The 21,630-nt window shown below is 36.8% G+C and overlaps 1 protein-coding gene across 1 annotated transcript in view; it reads right to left on the reverse strand.

The window, feature by feature from the left end:
* LOC5565927 (ras-related protein Rab-1A) overlaps nt 1-20,532 on the reverse strand; it is an 84,089-nt gene extending 63,557 nt beyond the window's left edge. The window contains exon 1 of the mRNA XM_001650253.2: nt 20,071-20,532. Within this exon, the coding sequence (XP_001650303.1) occupies nt 20,071-20,099 (29 nt within the window). The 5' untranslated portion in view covers nt 20,100-20,532. The remainder of the gene's footprint in view (nt 1-20,070) is intronic.
* Nucleotides 20,533-21,630: the final 1,098 nt, after the last annotated feature.

The raw sequence follows: 21,630 nt of genomic DNA on the forward strand, positions 1-21,630 counted from the left end.
TTTTTCATCTTTGAATCAAAGTCCTAATTCACTTCTTTAAAACATAGAACATCTAATCATCATATAGGTGCAGAAAAATATATGTTTTCATTTTTAATTGATAAAAAATATAGCAAAAATATAATAAAATACATAAAAAATCCATCTCAAACCATGCGGAATAACTTTTTTCTCCCACGACGGATATTTTTGACCCCATACCAACTTTTTCTTGTATCATTCAGATCTTTCAAATGACATATGAGTCATCTGTGTACATTCCGGGCCCAGATTTGCCCAATCTCCTTTGCTTAAATTTTCATATAAAAACTTTGTTTCTACAATGTTTCGTTTTTCAAAAAAAAGTCTTATATGGCACATCTGGACATTTTTCACAAAATTGGCCATAACTCAGAAACGAAAAAAAAAGTGCATTCCAAAAATTTCAGTGATTAAAGCTTATAAAATTACCTTCTCGAAAATATTTTTTTGAAAATTTTCCACGAGTTCGGGCATAGTTTTTCCGGCTTTTCTTTACGAATTTTCCCAACGGTGGAAAATTTTGTAGAAAACTTTTTCCAGTTCATATTTTTTTTGGATTTTTGAGAAAATTTGCTTAAATTTTCATAGAAAAACTTTGTTTCTACGATGCTTCGTTCTTGAGTTATGATTTTTCAAAGTAAGTAGTGTAAAGGGAAAACAAAAAATTTCCACCTGAGTATTCCGGAAAAACAGGCGACCCTGAATTTTTCTCAATTTTTTTTATTCATATATCCATGAGCTCTGCTGTGGAAAAAGTTTCATGAAAATCTGAGACCCTTCGGCCCAAACCCGTACGGTAATAAAAAAAATCCCCAGGAATCACATCGGTACTATTCATATTTGTCCATGCGACGGAACTCTAGTCCCATCCTTGTTTCGCTTTTAGTTTAATTTCAGAAAAATACTAGCAAAAAGGGGCTTTGTACTAGCAGCAAAACTGGCTTTGAATGGAATCTTGTATCACGCACGAATAATTTTCCGCGAAATCCATCTGGCACATTATTTCTTTGTTTTCAACTAGTGATTCCTTTTTAGCTCTTATAAATTTATTTTGTTTATCTACTTTGAATTGATGCACAAGAAACTTCTCTGTGAGATTTTTCAAGGTTTCTATAAAATCATTTACATTTTCCTCTTTGTTGATAACGAGGAGAAATAACAATACTTAACTTCTTCAACGTTGTTCTCATCTAAGCGAAAAAAAAAACACATTGTTTTGGTTAAGTTTCCAGAACGATGTGAATGAGACAGATTCCTGTTCACTCTTACAGGTTTCCAAATATTGTTTATATAAAGTATCCAAAGGGTCAAGCAAAAGGCGTTTTTGAACATTTTGGCGCACTCCATTGGGTAACTTAATAGATATGGTATCTTTCAAGCCAGGAAATGGCCGACTGATATCATCCCTTAGGTAAAAATTTGAAACTATGTCTTGGACATCTGATCCATGCGAGGGTCGTCCTACTTTTGAAAGTGGTTGAATCCCTAAATTGTATTTTTTTGATTCAGTTATAACGTGTTGAGACACGTCAAAATGAGCTTTAACTTTGGCATATGACCAATTCCTAGGAAGTAATTTTAGAAGTTCAATTTGCTTGTCAGGTTCGGCTTTTGTAACAGCTGAGTTCAAATTTAATAAAACGGAATTAAAATCCTCTGTAACATCGACAATATTAGGCGGAAACCAAGTCTTTATTTTACTCAAAATTTGATTGAACATTTCGTCCATAGAAGCATTGCGATAGTTACTACTAGAAGCATCCAAACGTGAAGATTTTACTTGAAAAGAAATTTCCAAGAATTTAGCAAGCTCTTGTATTTTTTGTACATTATTTATAGAACCAACTGACTCACCCGAGGAAGGAGTTTCCTTTGGCGACGCCAACGAAGATAGTGGTGAAACTTGTTCCTCAAACGCCATTGCTTCTAGAAGATCCGTTACGAGAGCCTTCTGGTCACCGGTAATGGAGCACTTCACGCAAATTTTCATCTTTTCCGTAATCCACCGAACTCCATTCGAATGAAGCTTACTGATGAGGCCTTGGCTGATCGATCATAGATTTGTCCTTACTGATTTGTGGCCGTCCAGTCCGAAGGGGTTACAGCATAAAGAATTGTATTCGTAATATTGAACTTTGTCCATTTCAACAGCTTCGGGAAAACTTTTTTCACTTTCCAAAAATTAATAACGAGGAATATACAGCTGATAGACAACACTTGCACTTTCTCACTGCTCTTTGTTAGTTTTTGGTAAACTTATGATTCTCAAGCCATTTCTACGCTTTAAACTTGAATTGGTAAATACCTATTTGTCATATTGTCTACCCATTTATTTAACTGTCAATTTTGTAGTTACCTAACAGGAAAAAAATTGCCTACATTCTGATTGACGAAAACTTTGTTTCTATGTAGTTTCGTTCTTAAGAAATTTTGTTTATGAACTTATAAATTTGTAAATATATGGTTCAAACAGCTCATCCTAGCAATATTTGATCATGTTTTAGGAACGAAAAATAAGCGTATTGAAAAATATTGTAGGATTGGATCTTATTGATCGCTCTTTTCAAATATACTTTGTTTGAAAGCTGGAATAGCTAATCGGGTTTTCATTATTTGTTTTCATAAACAGTGAAAAATGTTCTGGGAAACTGATTCCATTTCAAAAATTTCATATTTTTGAGATAATTTGAATTCGGTTCGACAAGTCATGATGAGTCTTGAGTCATGATTTTTAAACGAAAAGGCATGTATGGCAAATCTTTGCATTTTTTACAAAATTGACCATAGATCAGGAACTAAAGAAAAGTACATCCTAAAAGTTACCAGAATTGAAGTTTATAAAGTTTCTTTCTTAAAAATATTTTATTAAAAAATTTCCGCGAGTTCGGGCATAGATTTTCCAGCTTTTCTTTATGAATTTCCCCAACGATGAAAAAGTTTGTGGAAAACTTTTTCCAGTTCATATTTTTTTTGGATATCTGAGAAAATTTGCTTAAATTTTCATATAAAAACTTTGTTTCTACAATGTTTCGTTCTTGAGTTATGATTTTTCAAAAAAAGTCTTATATGGCACATCTGGACATTTTTCACAAAATTGGCCATAACTCAAAAACGAAAAAAAGTGCATTCCAAAAATTTCAGTGATTAAAGCTTATAAAATTACCTTCTCGAAAATATTTTTTTGAAAATTTTCCACGAGTTCGGGCATAGTTTTTCCGGCTTTTCTTTACGAATTTTCCCAACGGTGGAAAATTTTGTAGAAAACTTTTTCCAGTTCAATTTTTTTTTGGATTTTTGAGAAAATTTGCTAAAATTTTCATGGAAAAACTTTGTTTCTACGATGCTTTGTTCTTGAGTTATGATTTTTCAAAGTAAGTAGTGTAAAGGAAAAACAAAAAATTTCCACCTGAATATTCCGGAAAAACAGGCGACAATGAATTTTTCTCAATTTTCTTTTATTCATATATCCATGAGCCCTGCCTGTGGAAAAAGTTTCATGAAAATCTGAGACCCTTCGGCCCAAACCCGTACGGTAATAAAAAAAAATCCCCAGGAATCACATCGGTACTATTCATATTTGTCCATGCGACGGAACTCTAATCCCATCCTTGTTTCGCTTTTAGTTTAATCCCAGAAAAATACTAGCAAAAAGGGGCTTTGTACTAGCAGCAAAACCGAATCAAACTAGGAAATGTATTTTGTAATCAGTCCTTGAATTACTAGTACTTAACAGTGCTTGTTGAGTTAATACTCACAATTTTTGCCCAGGCTTCAAGTGTAGTCTCGGGACGAACAAACTCCTAGTCTTTAACCAAGCAGATAAAATAGATTCATTTTCAGAAACTGTTGGTAGTAACAAGGATCCTGGAATTACTAGAACAGATTGTGTGTTTCTTTCACTACTGGACTGCGAAGTGCGGCTTCATAAGTGCGAAAATGCGAATAAAAGTGCGGGATTGCATCGAATCATTTCGGTGTCTTCAGCGGAGTTGTTGTTTGGACTTCGAGGAATAACCCCGCTGAAGACACCGACTCGATTTGAAGCAATCGCGCACTTCTATTAGCATTTCCGCACTTGTTAAAACATAGTCCAGTGGTGAAAGAAATGTGCAATATTACCCTTGCCTGACAAACAAGATTAGACTAAGGTTCAAATTGGTAGATCTTACCCCTTAACGCACCACGAAAAGGTTTCAAAGTTTTATTTTGAAACCTCTGCAGAGTTTTCTTCCTTGTATTACAACAGCTAGTCCATATTGGTAAAGTATACAATAAGGCTGACCTGAAAATTTGTATGAAGATCAAAAACTTGTTCAGGGTGTCTACCCGTTTACCGTAATGAAATTCCCTGATATTTCCAGGTTTCTCCAGGTTTTACAAAAAAAAATCCAGGTTCAAGATATACTCAAATTTTATACGTTTAAAACCAACTAAAGACAAATTTTAAAGTGGTTTCCATATAATAGCTATTTATAAACTTCTAAACATTATTTAAAGCATGCTGAAGCTATTCCAATATCCTATATTTTAATATGAAGATGCTAACAATACCAAAGCTTAAGTTTTATTCAAATGAATTGTATTTTTTCAATGATGATGTCTTTTATTTTGTTTATAAGAGCTCTGTGAACTTTCAAGTACATCAGTATGCTTCTTCTTCAAAGTATTTTTAGTACATATTATTTGCCATTCATTTCCATTGGTCGTTTAAATAACTAAGACAGCTTCATGGTCGCTAAAGTAAAAATTTATTTAGATTTGTGGCAATATAGACTATGGTAACCGATTTATTACCAAGTAATCATACAGTTCTGACCTGCAAAAAAAGCCAAATTCTTTAAAATATCTCAAATTGAATTAATTGTTAGTGATTATCTATTGTAATTTTCACGAATGATTAGACTTTCATGACGAAATTGAGAAGCTGCCAATAATGTCCTGATGGTACAATTTCAAACACCATTAACCATTCATCCTTGATTTCTGTCACTACCATCTGGTTTCGATACACCAGCTGGAGGTTAGAACAATGACGATGACTGTAAACATTGGAAGATCAGCTGGTTTTGTTATGTAAACTAGACCAGCTGGTGAGTCGAAAACAAAGAGAAAATGATAAACACTGAGCCGGCCGGAGTAAACTGTCATGAACATCAGGATAATTGCATGGGCGGCGGTGATCGAAAAGGGGCAGCGAAATCGAAGGCGAAATCTGAGAAAGACGAAATTCAGATCATCAAAGTCTAAGTAGTAAAAAAAAATCACAATACTACATATTTAAGTAGATATATACCCATCTAAAGTAATACAAATAATCCATAAAACTTTTGGATCCATTTTTTTCGGATAATAGCAACACGGATTATCAAGCCCCTGGGTAATCGCGTTCGACCGCATAACATTTAACTGAGGGTAATTTAAATAAATGATGAACTTTTGCATTTCATTCGAAAAACTTCTAAATTAATCATGATTGTTACGAAATTTTGAATTTGAAGTTGAATTTGAACTCCAGCTTGATTTTCGAAAATCGTTCAATTAAGAAACCTCTCTCCAGAAAAAAAGAGACTAAAAAGTAATTAAAAAGAGACCGAAAAGAGGAAAAACAGTAATCACAACACAAAACGAAACCTTACAGGAACCAGTATGAAATAGTTTGAAGAGACAAGCATTTCTCTGAAAATATTTTTAAGATTTTTTTTTTATTTATTGTGACATTATGACGACATATCAGCAAATCTGGTATATTTCAGTACAGGACAAACATTCATCGATGTATTACGACTGTTCAGAGAGCGAGCAAAGGTGCTTAAGCCATGGCTCTAGAGCCAATACATGAGGAAGAAATGCCTGTGTCCCATCACAGGAGAACTAAAGCTAGCAACGATGGAGTGTGCATTAACTTTCTTAGCTACGCCACCCCCAACGATTACCTACCTATATCCCTGAATCGAAACGGTTGGTACGGTTGTCCCCGCTTCTGCCTTCTAAAAATTGAAAATATTTCGCCTATCATGTTATTCATTCGTGAATAACCTGATCGTGATTTTTTTTTTCGATTACCTTCAACCCCAAAGTCTGCATAGTAGGCCTGGCCATTTTAAAATTTGTATCATATCGTTGATATTCTGCAAATATTAATTCTGACAAAAAAATACTCAGGTATTTCCAGGAAGCTTTTCAATATTGGCTGTGCAAGCACTTAGAATAGAATAGAATAGAATAGTCCTCTAGGATTTTATCTGGTGATTCTCCACTCAGTTTTTGTAGAACATCTTCCAAGACTCCCGTTTAAAACATGTTGTAATATTCAACCAGAAACTTCGCCAGATGCCCCCAAGGAATTTTTTAAGATCTTGACTACATTTTTTTCTGAGGATACCTTCAGGAATTACTCCAGAGATTGCTTCTAAGATTTCTTAAGAAATTCTTCCATTAATTCTAAGAGATTTTTCAAGAATGTTTTCAAAACATTTTTTCAAGCATTCTTTCTTTTCAGTTTTCTTTTTTTTTTTTTGTCGGTAGCGATAGGGGTAGTACTGGCACTCTTAATCTGCCCTAAGCTCCTTCCCAGCATTTGCTTTTATAAGCCTCTATTGCGTTCATCACACAGACGTTCCTAAGCAATGTTGCTCAAATGGTCACTGTGTACCCTAGCAGCAATCAGCCCTTACCGTAGTTTTGCAGTCTAGTACATTAGACTACTATCAAACTATGATAAGGCCTGAAATGCTACTAGAGTGGTTAAAGTGAAGAACGAAATAGTTTTATTTAGTGATCCTATATAGAGAGATACGCGGAAGTAAAATGGAAATATTTGGCAACAGACCAGCAGTGCTGATTTTGCTCGGCGTCGAGAACAATATTGTAACACTGACATGACTTCCTCATCGCTAAAAATATTATTTTGTTTCGTTATAGATCTTTGAGCTACACATTCAAACTAATAAACTGCCCAAAAAATCAACAACTAAAAATCGCATTGAAAAAAAAAATAATAAAGAAAAATATTTCTTTTTTTTTTTTTTTTCATGCAAAATTACTTTTACCGAAATAATTTCAAGTGGATAACATTACTCCTCAAGAAAAGTTCAAAACAAACATAACGCATGTTCGTTTGGCTCACACTTTGACAGCTCTCGCTGCTCGTTTGGCTCACACTTTGACAGAAATGTCAGCTTCTGCGAATCTCTCTTATAAAGGATTTCTAGTTTTATTAAAAGGTCCTCATTCCCCATTTCATTTCATCACTCACTATCGTCACTTTTATTTTCGACACTATCACGTTTATCACCGATTATCACTCATCAACTTTCGTAATACACTTCAGATATACTTTCCATTATATCATTTTTCACATCACATCATTTTCATATAAATTCATTGTTATTAGCATTTACCATCTGTTAGCATTACTAAATAATTAAAAGATATTCAATTTAAATGTTTCATTATTTTTGTTGCTGTAGAGTCATTACTATTCAAACTACCATTTAGCACTATCAACAAAGTTACAGTAAAACAAAATCACTTCGATCCATTTTTCTGCACTCGCTGTCATTATTAACACTTTTATCATGCATGTTTGAAGAACTAGGCAATAATGTTTATATTCAGAGAAATGATTGCAAAATGTTTTATGGCCTTTATTAAATTAGTAGAGTTCATAATTATACATCATCATTATTATATTTCTAACAAAACTATCAGAATCACTTCCAATTTCATTTTCAAATTTTCATCACCCTAGATTTAGATGATTAGCAGATTAGACTATTAGCACCAACACAATCACTAAATTTCATAACAATAAGTGTTACGCGCAGTTCCACAAAACACCCATTCTTATGTTGCATTATAAAACGATTGATCACACGTTAGCTTCGAAACATAACAACCATTACTGATTAGTACAAAGGATGCTACAGCTCGTGGTAAACGAACTGAATCATCAACAACCAGCACTGGTTTATAAGTAACTAATGAGCCCTGGCGGTCCCTCCGTTCGAAAAGGACCTGATAATATGCCGAAACATATTAACAGATCCTCCGTCTGAATGCAGCCGTTTCATGATAAATCATGAACCGTTAGAGGTGTGCCAAAGTATTGGGAAGGTGATATGTTTCACAGACGGGTATTATTATGGTGCACCTTCTACTTTGGCACCGTCAAACCCTGTGATCGTGGCCAGGGTTTTCAAAACATTTTTTCAAGCATTCTTCCAGGAGTTTTCTCTAAGGAAATTTAAATGGAATTTTCCAGAAAGCTGAGAAATTGCTGAGAAAAATTCGTGACGTATTCCTAAAGCAAATTTTAGGCTACCTTCTGTTACAGTTACTTATGTAATTTCTTAGGGCACCCTTGACGAAAGAGGATTTTCAGGAAGACTCTCTCTTGAAGAACTTCTAGAAGATTTCCAAGATTATTGCTAAAATAATCGAGAAAAAAAAATCATAAGATCTCGCAGAATATTGTGAAGGAATTCCTGGAAAAACAGGACGAAACTCCTGAAAAAATGTGTTTTACTTACTTACTTACTTATGGGTCCTGGGCACCCATTCTGGTGCATAGGGCCGACGTGAAAAATTTCCATCCTGGGTGATTACCAGCTATCGCCTTGACCTGCGGCCAGGTCAAATTGCCGTCGACTTCTTTTATTTCTTTGTTGAGGCTGCGCCGCCATGATCCTCTGAGTCTGCCTCTGCTGCGATGTCCTGCTTGATTCCATTCCAGCGCTTGTTTGCAGATTTCGTTTCCGCCCCGACGTAGAGTGTGGCCGACCCACCCCCACTTTCGTTGTCGAATTTCGGTTTGTATCGGTTGCTGGTGGCACCGACGATGGAGGTCAACATTAGAAATCCAGTTGTGTGGCCACCATGCCCGAATTATATACCGCAGGCATCTGTTGATGAATACCTGCAGCCGTTGAGTGTTCTCCGCTGATACACACCACGTTTCACTGGCGTATAACAGCACAGATTTGAAATTGGAATTGAATATTCGAATTTTGGTGCGTTGACTAATCTGACTGTTCTTCCAAATATTTCTTAAGCTCGCAAAAGCAGCCCTCGCCTTCTTGATCCGTGCACCTATGTCGATCTTGGTACCGCCGTCAGACGCCAGTTGGCTACCAAGATATTGGAAGTTTTCGACGTTCTCCACTGTTTGCCCGGCTACTGTGAAGCTGGAAGGGCCGGCCGTGTTTACATCCAACGATTTGGTCTTGTTGACATTGATGTTGAGACCTGCCGCTGAGGAGCGTTCGGCAAGATCGTCTAGCTTACTCTGCATATCAGAGCGCCGTTGAGCTAGTATAGCAATATCATCAGCCAAATCGAGATCATTTAAGTGCTCCATAGTAATAGGCTGCCACAGCAGCCCACGGTTTTGTTCACGGTCAATGGCGCCTATTAGGATCTCGTCAATTACGATGAGGAACAGTAGTGGTGATAGTATACATCCTTGCCTCACTCCAGCTACAACCCGGATGGGTTCAGACAAGACCCCGTTGTGCAATACTCTGCACGTAAAGGCCTCGTACTGCGCTTCGATGAGGCCGATAATTTTCTCAGAAACACCCTTGCGTCTCAGGGCACCCCACATATTTTCGTGATTGAGTCGGTCGAAAGCTTTTTCGTAGTCAATGAATACCATATACAGGGACTCTTGGAATTCATTGAAAAAATGTGTAGGAATAATTATTCCTACAATCGAAGGAATTCATAAAAAAGCTGTAGTGCTAACTGGTGTCGAATCTTAAACGAACTTTTCAATATCCACTTGGGATTTTTTGAGAAATTCATTGAAAAATGTTTGGATGAGCTCCAGTAATCCTTGGACGAAATGCTGGACAAATTCCTATAAAAACATCTAAAGAAACTTAATAATAAAACGCAGGTCGAATTTCAGGAATTATTTGAAATGTTCTTAATAGATTCACTCAAGTAACCTCTCGACGTACTTTTGGAGCTATTCTTTGGAAAAATCGTAGATAAAACAGCTTTGAAATTCTTGTCGGTTCTTGTAAGAAATTTTGTGGGAAACTTTGGATATCTCTTAGATTGACAACTGTAGAATTCGGTTGAAATGTTAGTAGAAGCCCTAGGATAGTCTTTGTTCAAAGTACTCCCTGAGAAAATAACTAGAGGTGATAACGTTGAAATGGTCAAGGATTTCTTGAAGCAAGCTTAGAGGAATTTCTTGCAGAATTTCTGATAAAATCTCTGGAGAAACCACAAGCATAATTCCTGAAGCTGTTCTCGAGAAATAAGAGTAGAAATTTTGTATCTCAATTACCTGCAAGCAAGATAAGGGAAAAAATAGACTTTAGAGACTATTTTGGTTTAAATAGAAACTTTACCTTTTCAAAAAATAGAGACTTTTTAGAGACTTGCATAAAAATGGTATCTAAAAAGAAACCTGCTACCAGACCTAGATATGTTTGTTAGTTCTTTACTGAATAAATATAGAGACATTGAAAACATCAATCATGTGTTGGTAAGCTGATACAATTTCATACTCGAAAGGATCCTTACTCAGGATCAAAACAGCTCATATAGTGTTGAGAGCGGCGCAGCCGAATTTTTTTTGAATGAAGAGAATTTTCCATAATTATAGTTATAATGGTAGCTCTGGGTTATGACCCATAAATCCTTTGTCGTGAACATCATGAATCTCTGCCTCAAAATAATTTCCCTGATCGTGATCAAAATTCCATGAGAATCCCAGGTTTTTTCCAGGTTGAATAAAATTCCCTGATAATTCCAGGTTTTCCAGGTTTTTCCAGGTAGTAGACACCCTGTTGTTCTTAAGACCAAGTTTTGATTTTCTGTTAATAGGTTAATGCAGACATTTTATATATTTGTTAAATGTGGCATATTTATTGTTACATTATTAGGTTGAATGTCCTCAATGTGATTTTTGAAATGTAAATTTGTATCTAGCATGGACCTAAGTATCTAGAACTCCGTCTGATCAATTTATTGAAACCCCTCTCAACATGACAAGTTGTCTACTTGAATGTTTCAAATAAATCTCGAAAACTTATTCAAATAGACACAAGTCAAAAAAGTATACAAACTTACTTTATCGATTCTACGTGTTTCGCAGACGAATTTTTACACATTTCGCTCAGAACCAACTCGATTTTTCACCTTTAGAACATTTAATTTCCGGATTTACAAAAGGACGAAAGTAAGATTTTCAACATTCGCAACCTAACCACAACTTTGCCGCTCCGCTGTATGGAGAGACAAAGTGACTTAACCACGAATTAAAACAAAACACTACTTGAGTCGAATTTACACTGGTACAAAAACGTCGCAAGTAACTGAATAAATCGGCTTATCATTTTGTAATAGATTTTTTTGTGGAAAATGACGGAACTCCATAGTTTTTGAACGCGAGCTTATTGTATGCAAAATTTAAGCACATTGCACTCGGCGAAAAAATGTTAAAAAGGTGATTCATTTCAAAACAGTTTTAGAAGACAGGTTGTGATTCTTCTGAATTAATTTTCTCAAACCCGTATGGAAGTTACTTACGTTGATTTGAAAAAATTATCGAGAAATAGCTTATGGTTTATATCAGTGGTTCTCAACCTTTTTGAACCTACGACCATCTTCGCAGTTCTACAAACATTTCACGGATCCCCAAAAACAGATATTCTTGAAACTGAAGTTTACGAAAATTAATTTTCGTAAACTATATTTGTCTATATTATTAGCACTGAGTCAATTAAGTTCAAATCGCCACTGGAAGCTGTGCATATTTTGAAAAACTTGCATGTTGTCTTAGGAGCAAACTATCGACCATTATAAATTTCGATTTCCCTGTGAGATATTCGTCCAGAATCTTCTCCAAAGAATCACAAATACAGATATCTGTCGAAAATCTCACCACAAATATTGCACGTGATTCAACCAATTTTTTAAGTGGAGAAATGATTAATTTCGAATTTCTTAAATCCCGCCAATATAAGAATATCGCCAGGAAGATTGTAACAAATAATTTGAAAAAAAAAGTAAGAGGTTGTTTCCGAGATACGACCGCCAAGTTGACGTTGGATAACGTTAGCTTCTTCTATTTCATAGCTTGAGACCGTCACGAAATTATGAAAGAATTCTACTGCTAAAAATCTAATCAATTGTCACACTATTTGTTGCATGTCAATTCTCACTTATTATGGACATTGTGTGTTACTATTTGGTCATATACTATTTGGTTTAACAGTTCAACACCGATAGAACTGATCGATGGAAGAAGAAACATGAGCGGTTGAACGTTAGGTCCTCACATGACCCACTTAGATTGGTTGCTCTAGTGGGTTCCGAAGCCAGTTTGAGGTACTTCTCCAGTGCCTATTGGCATGGTCTCCTTTTGATACTCGAAGAATTTCCGCGCCATGAAGAACTTCGTCTGCTTCGTAGTGGTATTTGGGGACGGACGGCAACTTCATCATCGATTTGAGCAAAGAGGAGAACATGGAGTTCGCGGACTTAAAGGAAAAGTACCCCAACCTCAAACTGACTTCGGATCCCACTAAAGCAAAACCATTACTACGACGATGGCTCGTATCAATCAGACTGCCCATAAGTCCACTGGAGGAAAGGCCCCTCGCAAGCAGCTGACTACGAAAGCCGCTCGCAAGAGCACCACAACCACCGGAGGAGGCGAGAAGCCGCATTGCTATCTGCCGGGAATGGTTGCTCTGCGTGAGATTCGTCGTTACCAGATATCGACGGAGTTGCTGATCCGCAAGTGCCTGGTTTGTAATTCAGGACTTCAAGACGGATCTGCGATTCCAGAGCTCGGCCGTCACGGCTCTGCAGGAAGCGAGCGAGGCATATCTGGTCGGTCTGTTTGTGGATACCAACCTGTGCGCAATCCACGCCAAGCGTGCCGAAGGACAGCCAGCAGGCTCGTCGTATTCGTGGCGCTTAAATTGAATTACAGCACGATTTCAAACAAAACGACCCTTTTTAGTACTACAACAATGCATTCCACGTAAAAGAGTTACAACAAGAGACATTTCATTTAATTATAAATTATAATTTCGGTTGAATTGTTTTCAATGGAGAGAAAAGGCAAACAAAGTTTTACCTAGGTTCCCGTCGCTCGAGTCGGGCGGCGGTAGCATTTTTGTAGTCTTCTCTGTGTGCGTATTTCGATTCGATCGACACTTTCATACCAAATCAAAACATCAACAAATCTGTTGCTGATTAGTTTTAGCTCTTTGTTCGAAAAGTTGATACTGATCGCTCTAGCATGCATGTAAAAATCGACGAATATAATCGTTATAATTATAACGGAATTATTTAATCATCGCTAAATGCGAGGCAAACCGGGATGGATTCTACATTCTAGTGTCTTCCGCAATTTATCCGACTCATGCCCACAGGGGAATTTATTTCTTGGCACTGTGATTCTCGAAAAGCATTATTTGGCCCTGATCACCAATCACCAGTAATGTCGCTCGTCACTATGGAAAATTCTCATAACTCTTTCAAAATGAAATTGTCGTCCTGAAAAGGACGGTTAGGGGTACCGTAAAATGGGGTGTTAAGGGATGATAAAAAAATTCCACTTAAAATTTGAGCAACTTCTAGTATGCCAATAATTGAATGAAATACACTCCTACCATTCTCCCGGCGTGTATATCAAAAGCCAATTACAATGAAGACGATTCTATGGCAGATTTCTGAGATAATCATGAAAATGTGTGATTTTTGACGAAAATGCAAAATGGGGTGTTAAGGAATTTGAGCTTTGTATATAAAACTATATTTTGCCAACAGCAAAAAAATATTATTTTGGTCAACATCGTTGACTTCAACTCTAAAGGTCTTGTTAAATCTAAAGATGATATTACTTCAATATAATTCAAGTTGGAACTCCTGAAAACGCTAATCATTTTATTTTAACTGCTAAATCTCTCATACCTATTGATTCTATTTTCAAGCAAGCTATCAGTGCATCGCACAATTGTCTTGTAAAGATGTTTATACTTCTATGCAGTATTCGTTTTCTAGAACAGTGCAGAGCAATCTTGTCATGACTTGTCAAAAGATGGATAATTTCAACAAGCTTTAAGGGTAGGTGTCAAATTTGCCTTTTAAATAAAGCACCACACCAAATAACGGATTTGCATGTAACACCCAGTGGCATGATCGGGAAAAATCCTAACGAAAAGTTTCCAATACAGAGTGGAATCGCTCACACTATACCGCACACTACATATTTTCCAAAAATAGCTCGGAAATAACCTTATACTATAATTGTTTATCTAGGACCTAGGTAATACTTAAAAGAATTTGATGGAATATCGACCGTCTAGACTGATTTTGAGATTAATTGGCGTAATTTAGGTCAAACCTGTTTAGATGTGCTCGGGTGAAAGCTGTGTAAGTTTGTACTCCGTTTAAATCAAAATTATGTGAGTTAAGTTATTATGTCCGAAATGTATTTGTAATTGCAGTGTAATGTTGTTAGCCGTTCAATCAATGTTTGTCCAAACCCACTTGACTTAAAAACAAACCAATGATGTAAGTAGTATTAATTAATGTTTCGGACTTGACCAGACAAATAGTATATATTTTTGAAAATTGTAGTTTGCCCTGAATATGAGCAAATAAATGCTCGAAAAGTCGGCTTTAATCAAAACGATTGTTTATTAATGTAACCCGTGGACCGAAATTACACCAATAAATCTCAAAACTTAAAAAAATTAATAGCTCCAAAACCATTTCAAATAAGATAATCATTCTTATATGCAAACTTTTCTCCAATGTGATGGAACAACTTATGAAAACATTATCATAAAAAACCATATTCACATTAATCAGTTTTTATTTAGATTTTCCTACCAATTTTACCAAATTTTGAAATAAGTCATTTTTGGAGATATTTAGTGACTTACTAAATAGATCCCTTAACTTAACATTGTAGTTCAACTTGACGGAACAACTCAAAACTATATTGAAACATATTACGGCATAAATATAATGAGTTTAGTTACTTAGAAAAGTTAGAATAGATGATTCCTTAACACCCCACTTATTTTCAAAACGAGACTTTTTTCATAAAAGTTTCTGAAAATTGAAACCCAGACATAATTTTGTGAAGTTTTTGTCTGTACTATGATCTCAATTAAATTTCCTTATCTTCTACCTTACTCGCGAATTTTTCTCAAATATATTTCATGGTTTTGTAGATAAATGTATTTAGCCCATAAAATTCGTTCAAAAATGTTTTGAAAGGTTTTCAAATTGTAGAAACCACAATACTTCATATTAATAGACAGTTCATATTACAGAATGCAGTCCACAATCCTCTGAACAAATCGAGCATTTCAGATGACTTATATATCAATTTTTGAGGTTTCTGTGATTTGTCGAACTTGATTGAGAAGTTCAATCCCTTAAAACCCCACGAGTCCTTAACACCCCATTTTACGGTAGTCACCTTAGATCGAACTGGGTTTTCATTCCATTGTGAAACAGAAACACACCAAAAGATTACCGAAGACGATTCAATTAAAATGCGGTCGGTAATTGTATGCTTCCTTGTCCATCCTTCGTGTCTATGGTTTGCTCATTCGATAGGCTAGCTAGATTGTGACGAATATGTAAAAATTATTCCAATAGGAGTCCTTCTCCGGTTGCTGGTCGACGATTGACTGATGCGCGCGTCGCTGATTGGAGCAGTGATGCCACATTTTTTCCGACTCTCATCTGTGTTTTCGGCTGAAAAAATCTTTTTTATCTTAAGTCAACCTCCAAAAATCTTGGTTAGAATCTGTGTCGCAAAAATATCCAAAATTTTTATTTTTTAGGTCTAAAAATAATGTTTGCAGGCGTATTATGACTGTTTTCGGCGTGTCAACAATTTTTAATTTGAAGTACAAAAGTGCTAATAGCTTCTAAAATATAAAAATTCTTAAGTTTTTGAGAAAAACTAAACAGAGTAATGGCATTTCTGATTTATATCTTCCAAAACCGTGTCATAGACTTGTGAAATATCCTAAAATCTTTAAAATCTTTCTTATCCCAAAATTCTGTGATCTGTGATCACAGATATCTGTAGGCAAGAGCAGGAAAAATTAGGGGGCCAAATAGCCGTAGCGGTAAACGCGCAGCTATTCAGCAAGACCAAGCTGAGGGTCGTGGGTTCGAATCCCACCGGTCGAGGATCTTTTCGGGTTGGAAATTTTCTCGACTTCCCAGGGCATAGAGTATCTTCGTACCTGCCACACGATATACGCATGCAAAAATGGTCATTGGCATAGTAAGCTCTCAGTTAATAACTGTGGAAGTGCTCATGAGAACACTAAGCTGAGAAGCAGGCTCTGTCCCAGTGGGGACGTAACGCCAGAAAAGAAGAAGAAGAAGCAGGAAAAAATCTGTGTAATTACAGATAAATCTGTGTATGTGGCATCACTGGATTGGAGTTTGGCTGGCTTCGACTGAACACGATAGAATAAAGAGGAGCAAGAAGCAGACCGAAAGGGGCGTTTCCCTTTGAATGACGAAACTTGCTAAGATATCGCTCAATGATGTCTGTGTCAGAAATACACAAGAGAAATGTGCTTTTCTATGGAAATAAGACATACCTCGATATTTCCCAATATTTCAATAGTTTAGTCATAAAAATCAATAGTTTTCATTGTAAGAGTAGATTCGTAGAAAGATTTCCAATCGATTGGTGCAAGAATCTTGAAATTATATCCGGGCGTTTGTAAGTTATTAACAGTCAAAATCTAACCACTTTTCGTGACGCGAGCGATTTTTCGTTTTTCGAAATTGTACCCCAGTATGTTGCCGTAAGACGTTATCCAACGTCAAAAACTGTGCTTTTTCTCTGCAAGATATTTTAGAAGGAATTCGCGATTTTAAGAGTTTCCGGCAAAACGCGACAGTCTGCTTTCTTTGTGATTTGGAAGGAAACCTTGATTCCCCTAATGGAGTTCAAGATCCTTGTTTGCTCAATAGAATCGAAGAGCCTTGGCTAGAGACTGCTTCGATGTTTGAAAAATTTGTCTAAAGCGTCGAACTCGATGCAATTATCAACATTATCCATTTCCCTCCCCTTGGTTATGCGACCTTGCCGCGATGGGAGGGCATAATCCATTAGCCCATATGATGGAAACCAAAGGCGTAACCTGTAGTGGTGGTATCACATTTTGGCATTTTTTGCTTAAAGCCGCGTCATAATTCATATGGCATAGACGCAATAATATCTCGGATGTGATCCAACGGACATTCTGCGTCATTGATAGAATTGATGCCCATTTCAAATAATTAATCTATTCGAAGTGGACATTAATACTATTGGTGACGTTCAGTTTGCCTTTTGCTAACCAGAATGATCCGTAGCCACTCTTACTATTAGCTAGCTAGATACATCGTTATCATATACGACGTAGGGAATACATAGGAACTCTTAGGAAAATGACTAGTAGATTCACTGAGTAGAAATAAGTGGCGACAATCTTATTTTAATATGGTTTTTACATAGCCATAATAAGAAATACCTCTTTTGTAACAGCGGTATAAATAATCTAATTCCAGCTTCATTTTCGCAAAATTTACAAGTAGAAAGTAGGCGTTGTGAAGCATTGCATTTGCCACCGAAAAGTGAATCATGTAGGAGACTGTAATAGAAGCCTAAGGTAACTTTACTTTTCAATATTCACTATAAAATGACTGTGGAAAGTAAGACGCTGAGATCGATCATTAGGGTACACTTGCTAGTTTCGAAAAATTGTTGAACAGACAAGGAAAGCGACTTTTTTCTTCAAGGATATATGAACGTAATGACCAATAAATACTTTTAACATCAACAAATTAAATTAACTAGAACTACTACTAAACAGCCTAATTTTGTTAAAACTTGACGACAATTGACATTTAAGACTCTAATCTAACGTAAAAGGGTTCAGCCTTGACAAGTTAAGCTGTCAGGCAGCTCCAACTGAATACCAAAAAAAAAAAAAAAAATTATCAACATTATCCATTTCACCCTTGGAAGAATGTTTTCATTCCGGAGAAATGTCATTGCCTCCATTTTTGTCTCGTTTAGTGACAGTTTAAAATCCACCCTTCCTTTTGTTAGTGGTTGCAACCATGTCCAGTGAATAAATTGTACGGCCCTGGTCCGGATATTGGTACCGTCCGGATTTTGACTAAACAATGATAGTTGGAAAAAATGCAGAAAAGTCAGCGTAGAAACTCTTGTAGGAATTCTTTAGAAAAATCCCTGAACAACTTTCTTTAAAAACTGGGAACTTGCCTTTGCAGGCGGCCTTCTGATTTGTGGATTCTCCTAGTGGAAGTACTTGATGAATCTCTGAAAGATTTCCTGTAACAACTACTTTTAAAGCTGGAGAAATTACAATAAAAATTATTCGAAAAATCCTGTAAGAACTTTCAGAACAATCACTGTGGAAATTACTGGAGGTATAATGTCAGCATTGTTCAGCAGAAGGCTTCTGGAAGAATTCATTGAACCATACCTAGTGAAATCGTTAAGTTGGATGGAGGGTACACAAATTTTATTCTATACAATTAGAGATAAACCAATTTTTGGAAATTTCATTCTGTAATTCTTATCTGACAATGACATCCAGATGGAATGGGTTAAAAAACTCTTTAACATATCGATACTATGGCTGAAGAATGTAGAGAATGTCTATGATTTTAATAGACAAATCCGCGCGAAAAGGTCAAAATTCAATTTTAAAATCGCGCCAAATCCGTGTAGTCGTAACAACCCTGTGCCTGTGATAATGATAGGAGGGATAATCCTCTATATTGAAAACAAAACTGCAGAAATTATTAAAAGCATTTTTTTTTTCAAAGAATTCGTGAAGACATCTTTGAAGAACCTGTAGACTAGTCGCTTAAGAATCTCTAAAGATATCTCTGGGGCCTAAGAGGGATAATCCTCTATATTGAAAACAAAACTGCAGAAATTATTAAAAGCATTTTTTTTTTCAAAGAATTCGTGAAGACATTTTTGAAGAACCTGTAGACTAGTCGCTTAAGAATCTCTAAAGATATCTCTGGGGCCTGTAGTATTTTGCAGCAGGATTTATTTACAAGGCAGAAAAGAAAAAAAACAGGACTTTGGAGACCATTTTGGTAAAAACAACATTATCGACTTCGTTTTTGCATTGGGAAGCAAGAATTTCTAGACGTAGTATTTAGGAGTTCTCCTGTCTCTATCGTTACGTCGGCCATGCCCTGAAACTCTCTGCACTGTTGATTTTCGGAATAATCAGCGATTATTATGGATTCACAACAAAGCTCACAGGCAGCCAGTGAGCCCAGGGTAGTGGAATGACTCATTTCAGTCACACTCACACATAACAAATGATGATGACGACAACCAGCCATCGACAATGACGATACGATGATGTCTCCCCGTGGCCAACAAGAGAGTCGCAAAAATGACGAGACGACGTTACGGAATTTCCTTTGTTGCCGTCCTGCACAGTTCCAGAAGAAGAACACGGCTTATCACCTAGATTGGCTAGAGATTAGCACCTAGAGCACCGTGGCGAAGAGTTCCAGGGGGTGTTTTGCGACGGATCGGGTATCACTATCCTCTTCCTGGTGGCGCTCCGCTCTTCTGCCGTCTCGCTTTGGCACACCATCATCGTCGTCATCATCATTATCAACAGCTCAATAGTACAGTGTAATGCGAATAATCAAAATCGATTTGTGGCTTCAAAGGGAAATCGAAAGCAATTTGAACACCTAGTAGTGCCCTTCCGACTCATCCGGATTGCTCATTCGAAGTTCCCCAGAATTTCTCCTTTATCTTCTTTGCTGCGATTAGATTCGACGTAACACAGAGACAAAACCTCGTCATCGTCATCATCACTGACTCTATTGCTAGGCAGGCGAGGAGAACCAAAAAAGCGGAGCACCTGCAGAAGAGGGCGTATTGGAAACTGTGACGCGGCGGACGGCGGCGGGTTGGCGGGGGATAAGAAACGGACGGACGTGGAAAAAATGGACAAGTTAGCGCCAGTTCGGAACACTTACTATTCGGGACTCATCGCGGATGCGGACATTTCCTTCTTCCTTCCTCTAGGTTGATGCGACGTCGATTATTGCAGGCAGAATTCCTGTTCCGATAATCCACAAACACACAAAAGAGGAGACTTTTGGGCTGATTAATTTTCCGAACAGCACTTCCACTTTGTAATGGTATTCGCTCCGTGTTCTTTCTTCGCAATACACACCGACTCTTCCCTCGAAATCTGGATAACCACCGCCGCAAATCACTTCGCGACACACCGCACTAATTAAGGATTGCGATTTCTACGTAGAAAATCCTATGAAAACTCCGCGAAAAAAGCACTTTCCAATGGAGATCTTTTTTTTCTCTTCTCTTGATTGACGACGACCGAAGTTCGAGATGAATGACGACGGGAGGGACGACGACGGCTCTTTCTTCTTTTCTGTATGAGGGAGGCTCTTTCTGACACGACGACGGCGATGAACCTGGGCGCGTTGCCAACCGAACGGCGTTGAGGCGAGAAACGTCACGTCAGCTGACACATTAGTCCAGTTGTTAATTACACCTATCGTTTGTCTGGTGAGTTGCACGCTTACTGTCAATGATGATGTCACTCTACACGATAAGTGTTCATCTGCAACAACCAGACAGCTCACCAATCCACCGCGAGGTGGATCGTGCTGAGTTGTTGAGTTGAAGGAGAGCGAAAGAAGGAAGGCACAAAAGTCTGTTTGACAGCTCTGCAGAAAGCGCGTGCGCACGGACAGAGCGCGTGCGCACGGAAAGAGCGCCAGTTCGGCTCGATTTGCAATGATCGGTTATTATTATTATTTTTTCGCTATTGGATATTCTATGGTTTGGTTGATCGATGTTAAAGTTTGTTTTAAAAGCAGCTCCACTTATTTTGAAACATATTGCCGTGTACAATAGTAGACAACACAACTAATTTAATTAAAATAATTTGAAATTATAATTAGTACATATACAAAAGGGGAAGAACGTTTAGGCTGGTTGTGCATTACGATAAAATCTCTTAACATAAGCACTTAACATTACGTATCTAAACACCGACCATATGATTCTCAAAAACTCATGAGAATGGTATTTTACTCTTTGAACTGTTATTTAATTTGGCTGTGTTTAAAATATTTATAAATTTAATTTATTATTGATGTTACGAGCTATGTCTGTAGTTAATCTTAATGCTACACAAGAAATATATTTGAATCAAAGTATTTTTATATATAAATCATATGAAAAAAAAATGTTTCAGAAAGTACTCTAGAATTCTTCGGGAGCGTCTCCCGGGATTCTTCCTTAAATCATTAATTAATCCTTCAAATCCTCTCTGGGATTGTTCTGCTGAAAATCTTGAGACTATTTCTGAATTTTCTTCCAGATATCGCTTTGGGATTCATCCAAAAAAAACGTTACCATTCCGGTATTACTTCTGAGATTCTTTCGGATATCCCATTGCGATTATTCTGGACATCTTTTTGGATTTTTTTGCAGAACTCTGTATGTGATTTTGCGTGTATCTCCTTAAGGATTACTTTTGAAATCCAGGAAATTAAATTCTTTGA

The sequence above is a fragment of the Aedes aegypti genome, chromosome 1 (genome assembly GCF_002204515.2).
Source record: "Aedes aegypti strain LVP_AGWG chromosome 1, AaegL5.0 Primary Assembly, whole genome shotgun sequence".
Lineage (NCBI taxonomy): Eukaryota > Metazoa > Arthropoda > Insecta > Diptera > Culicidae > Aedes > Aedes aegypti.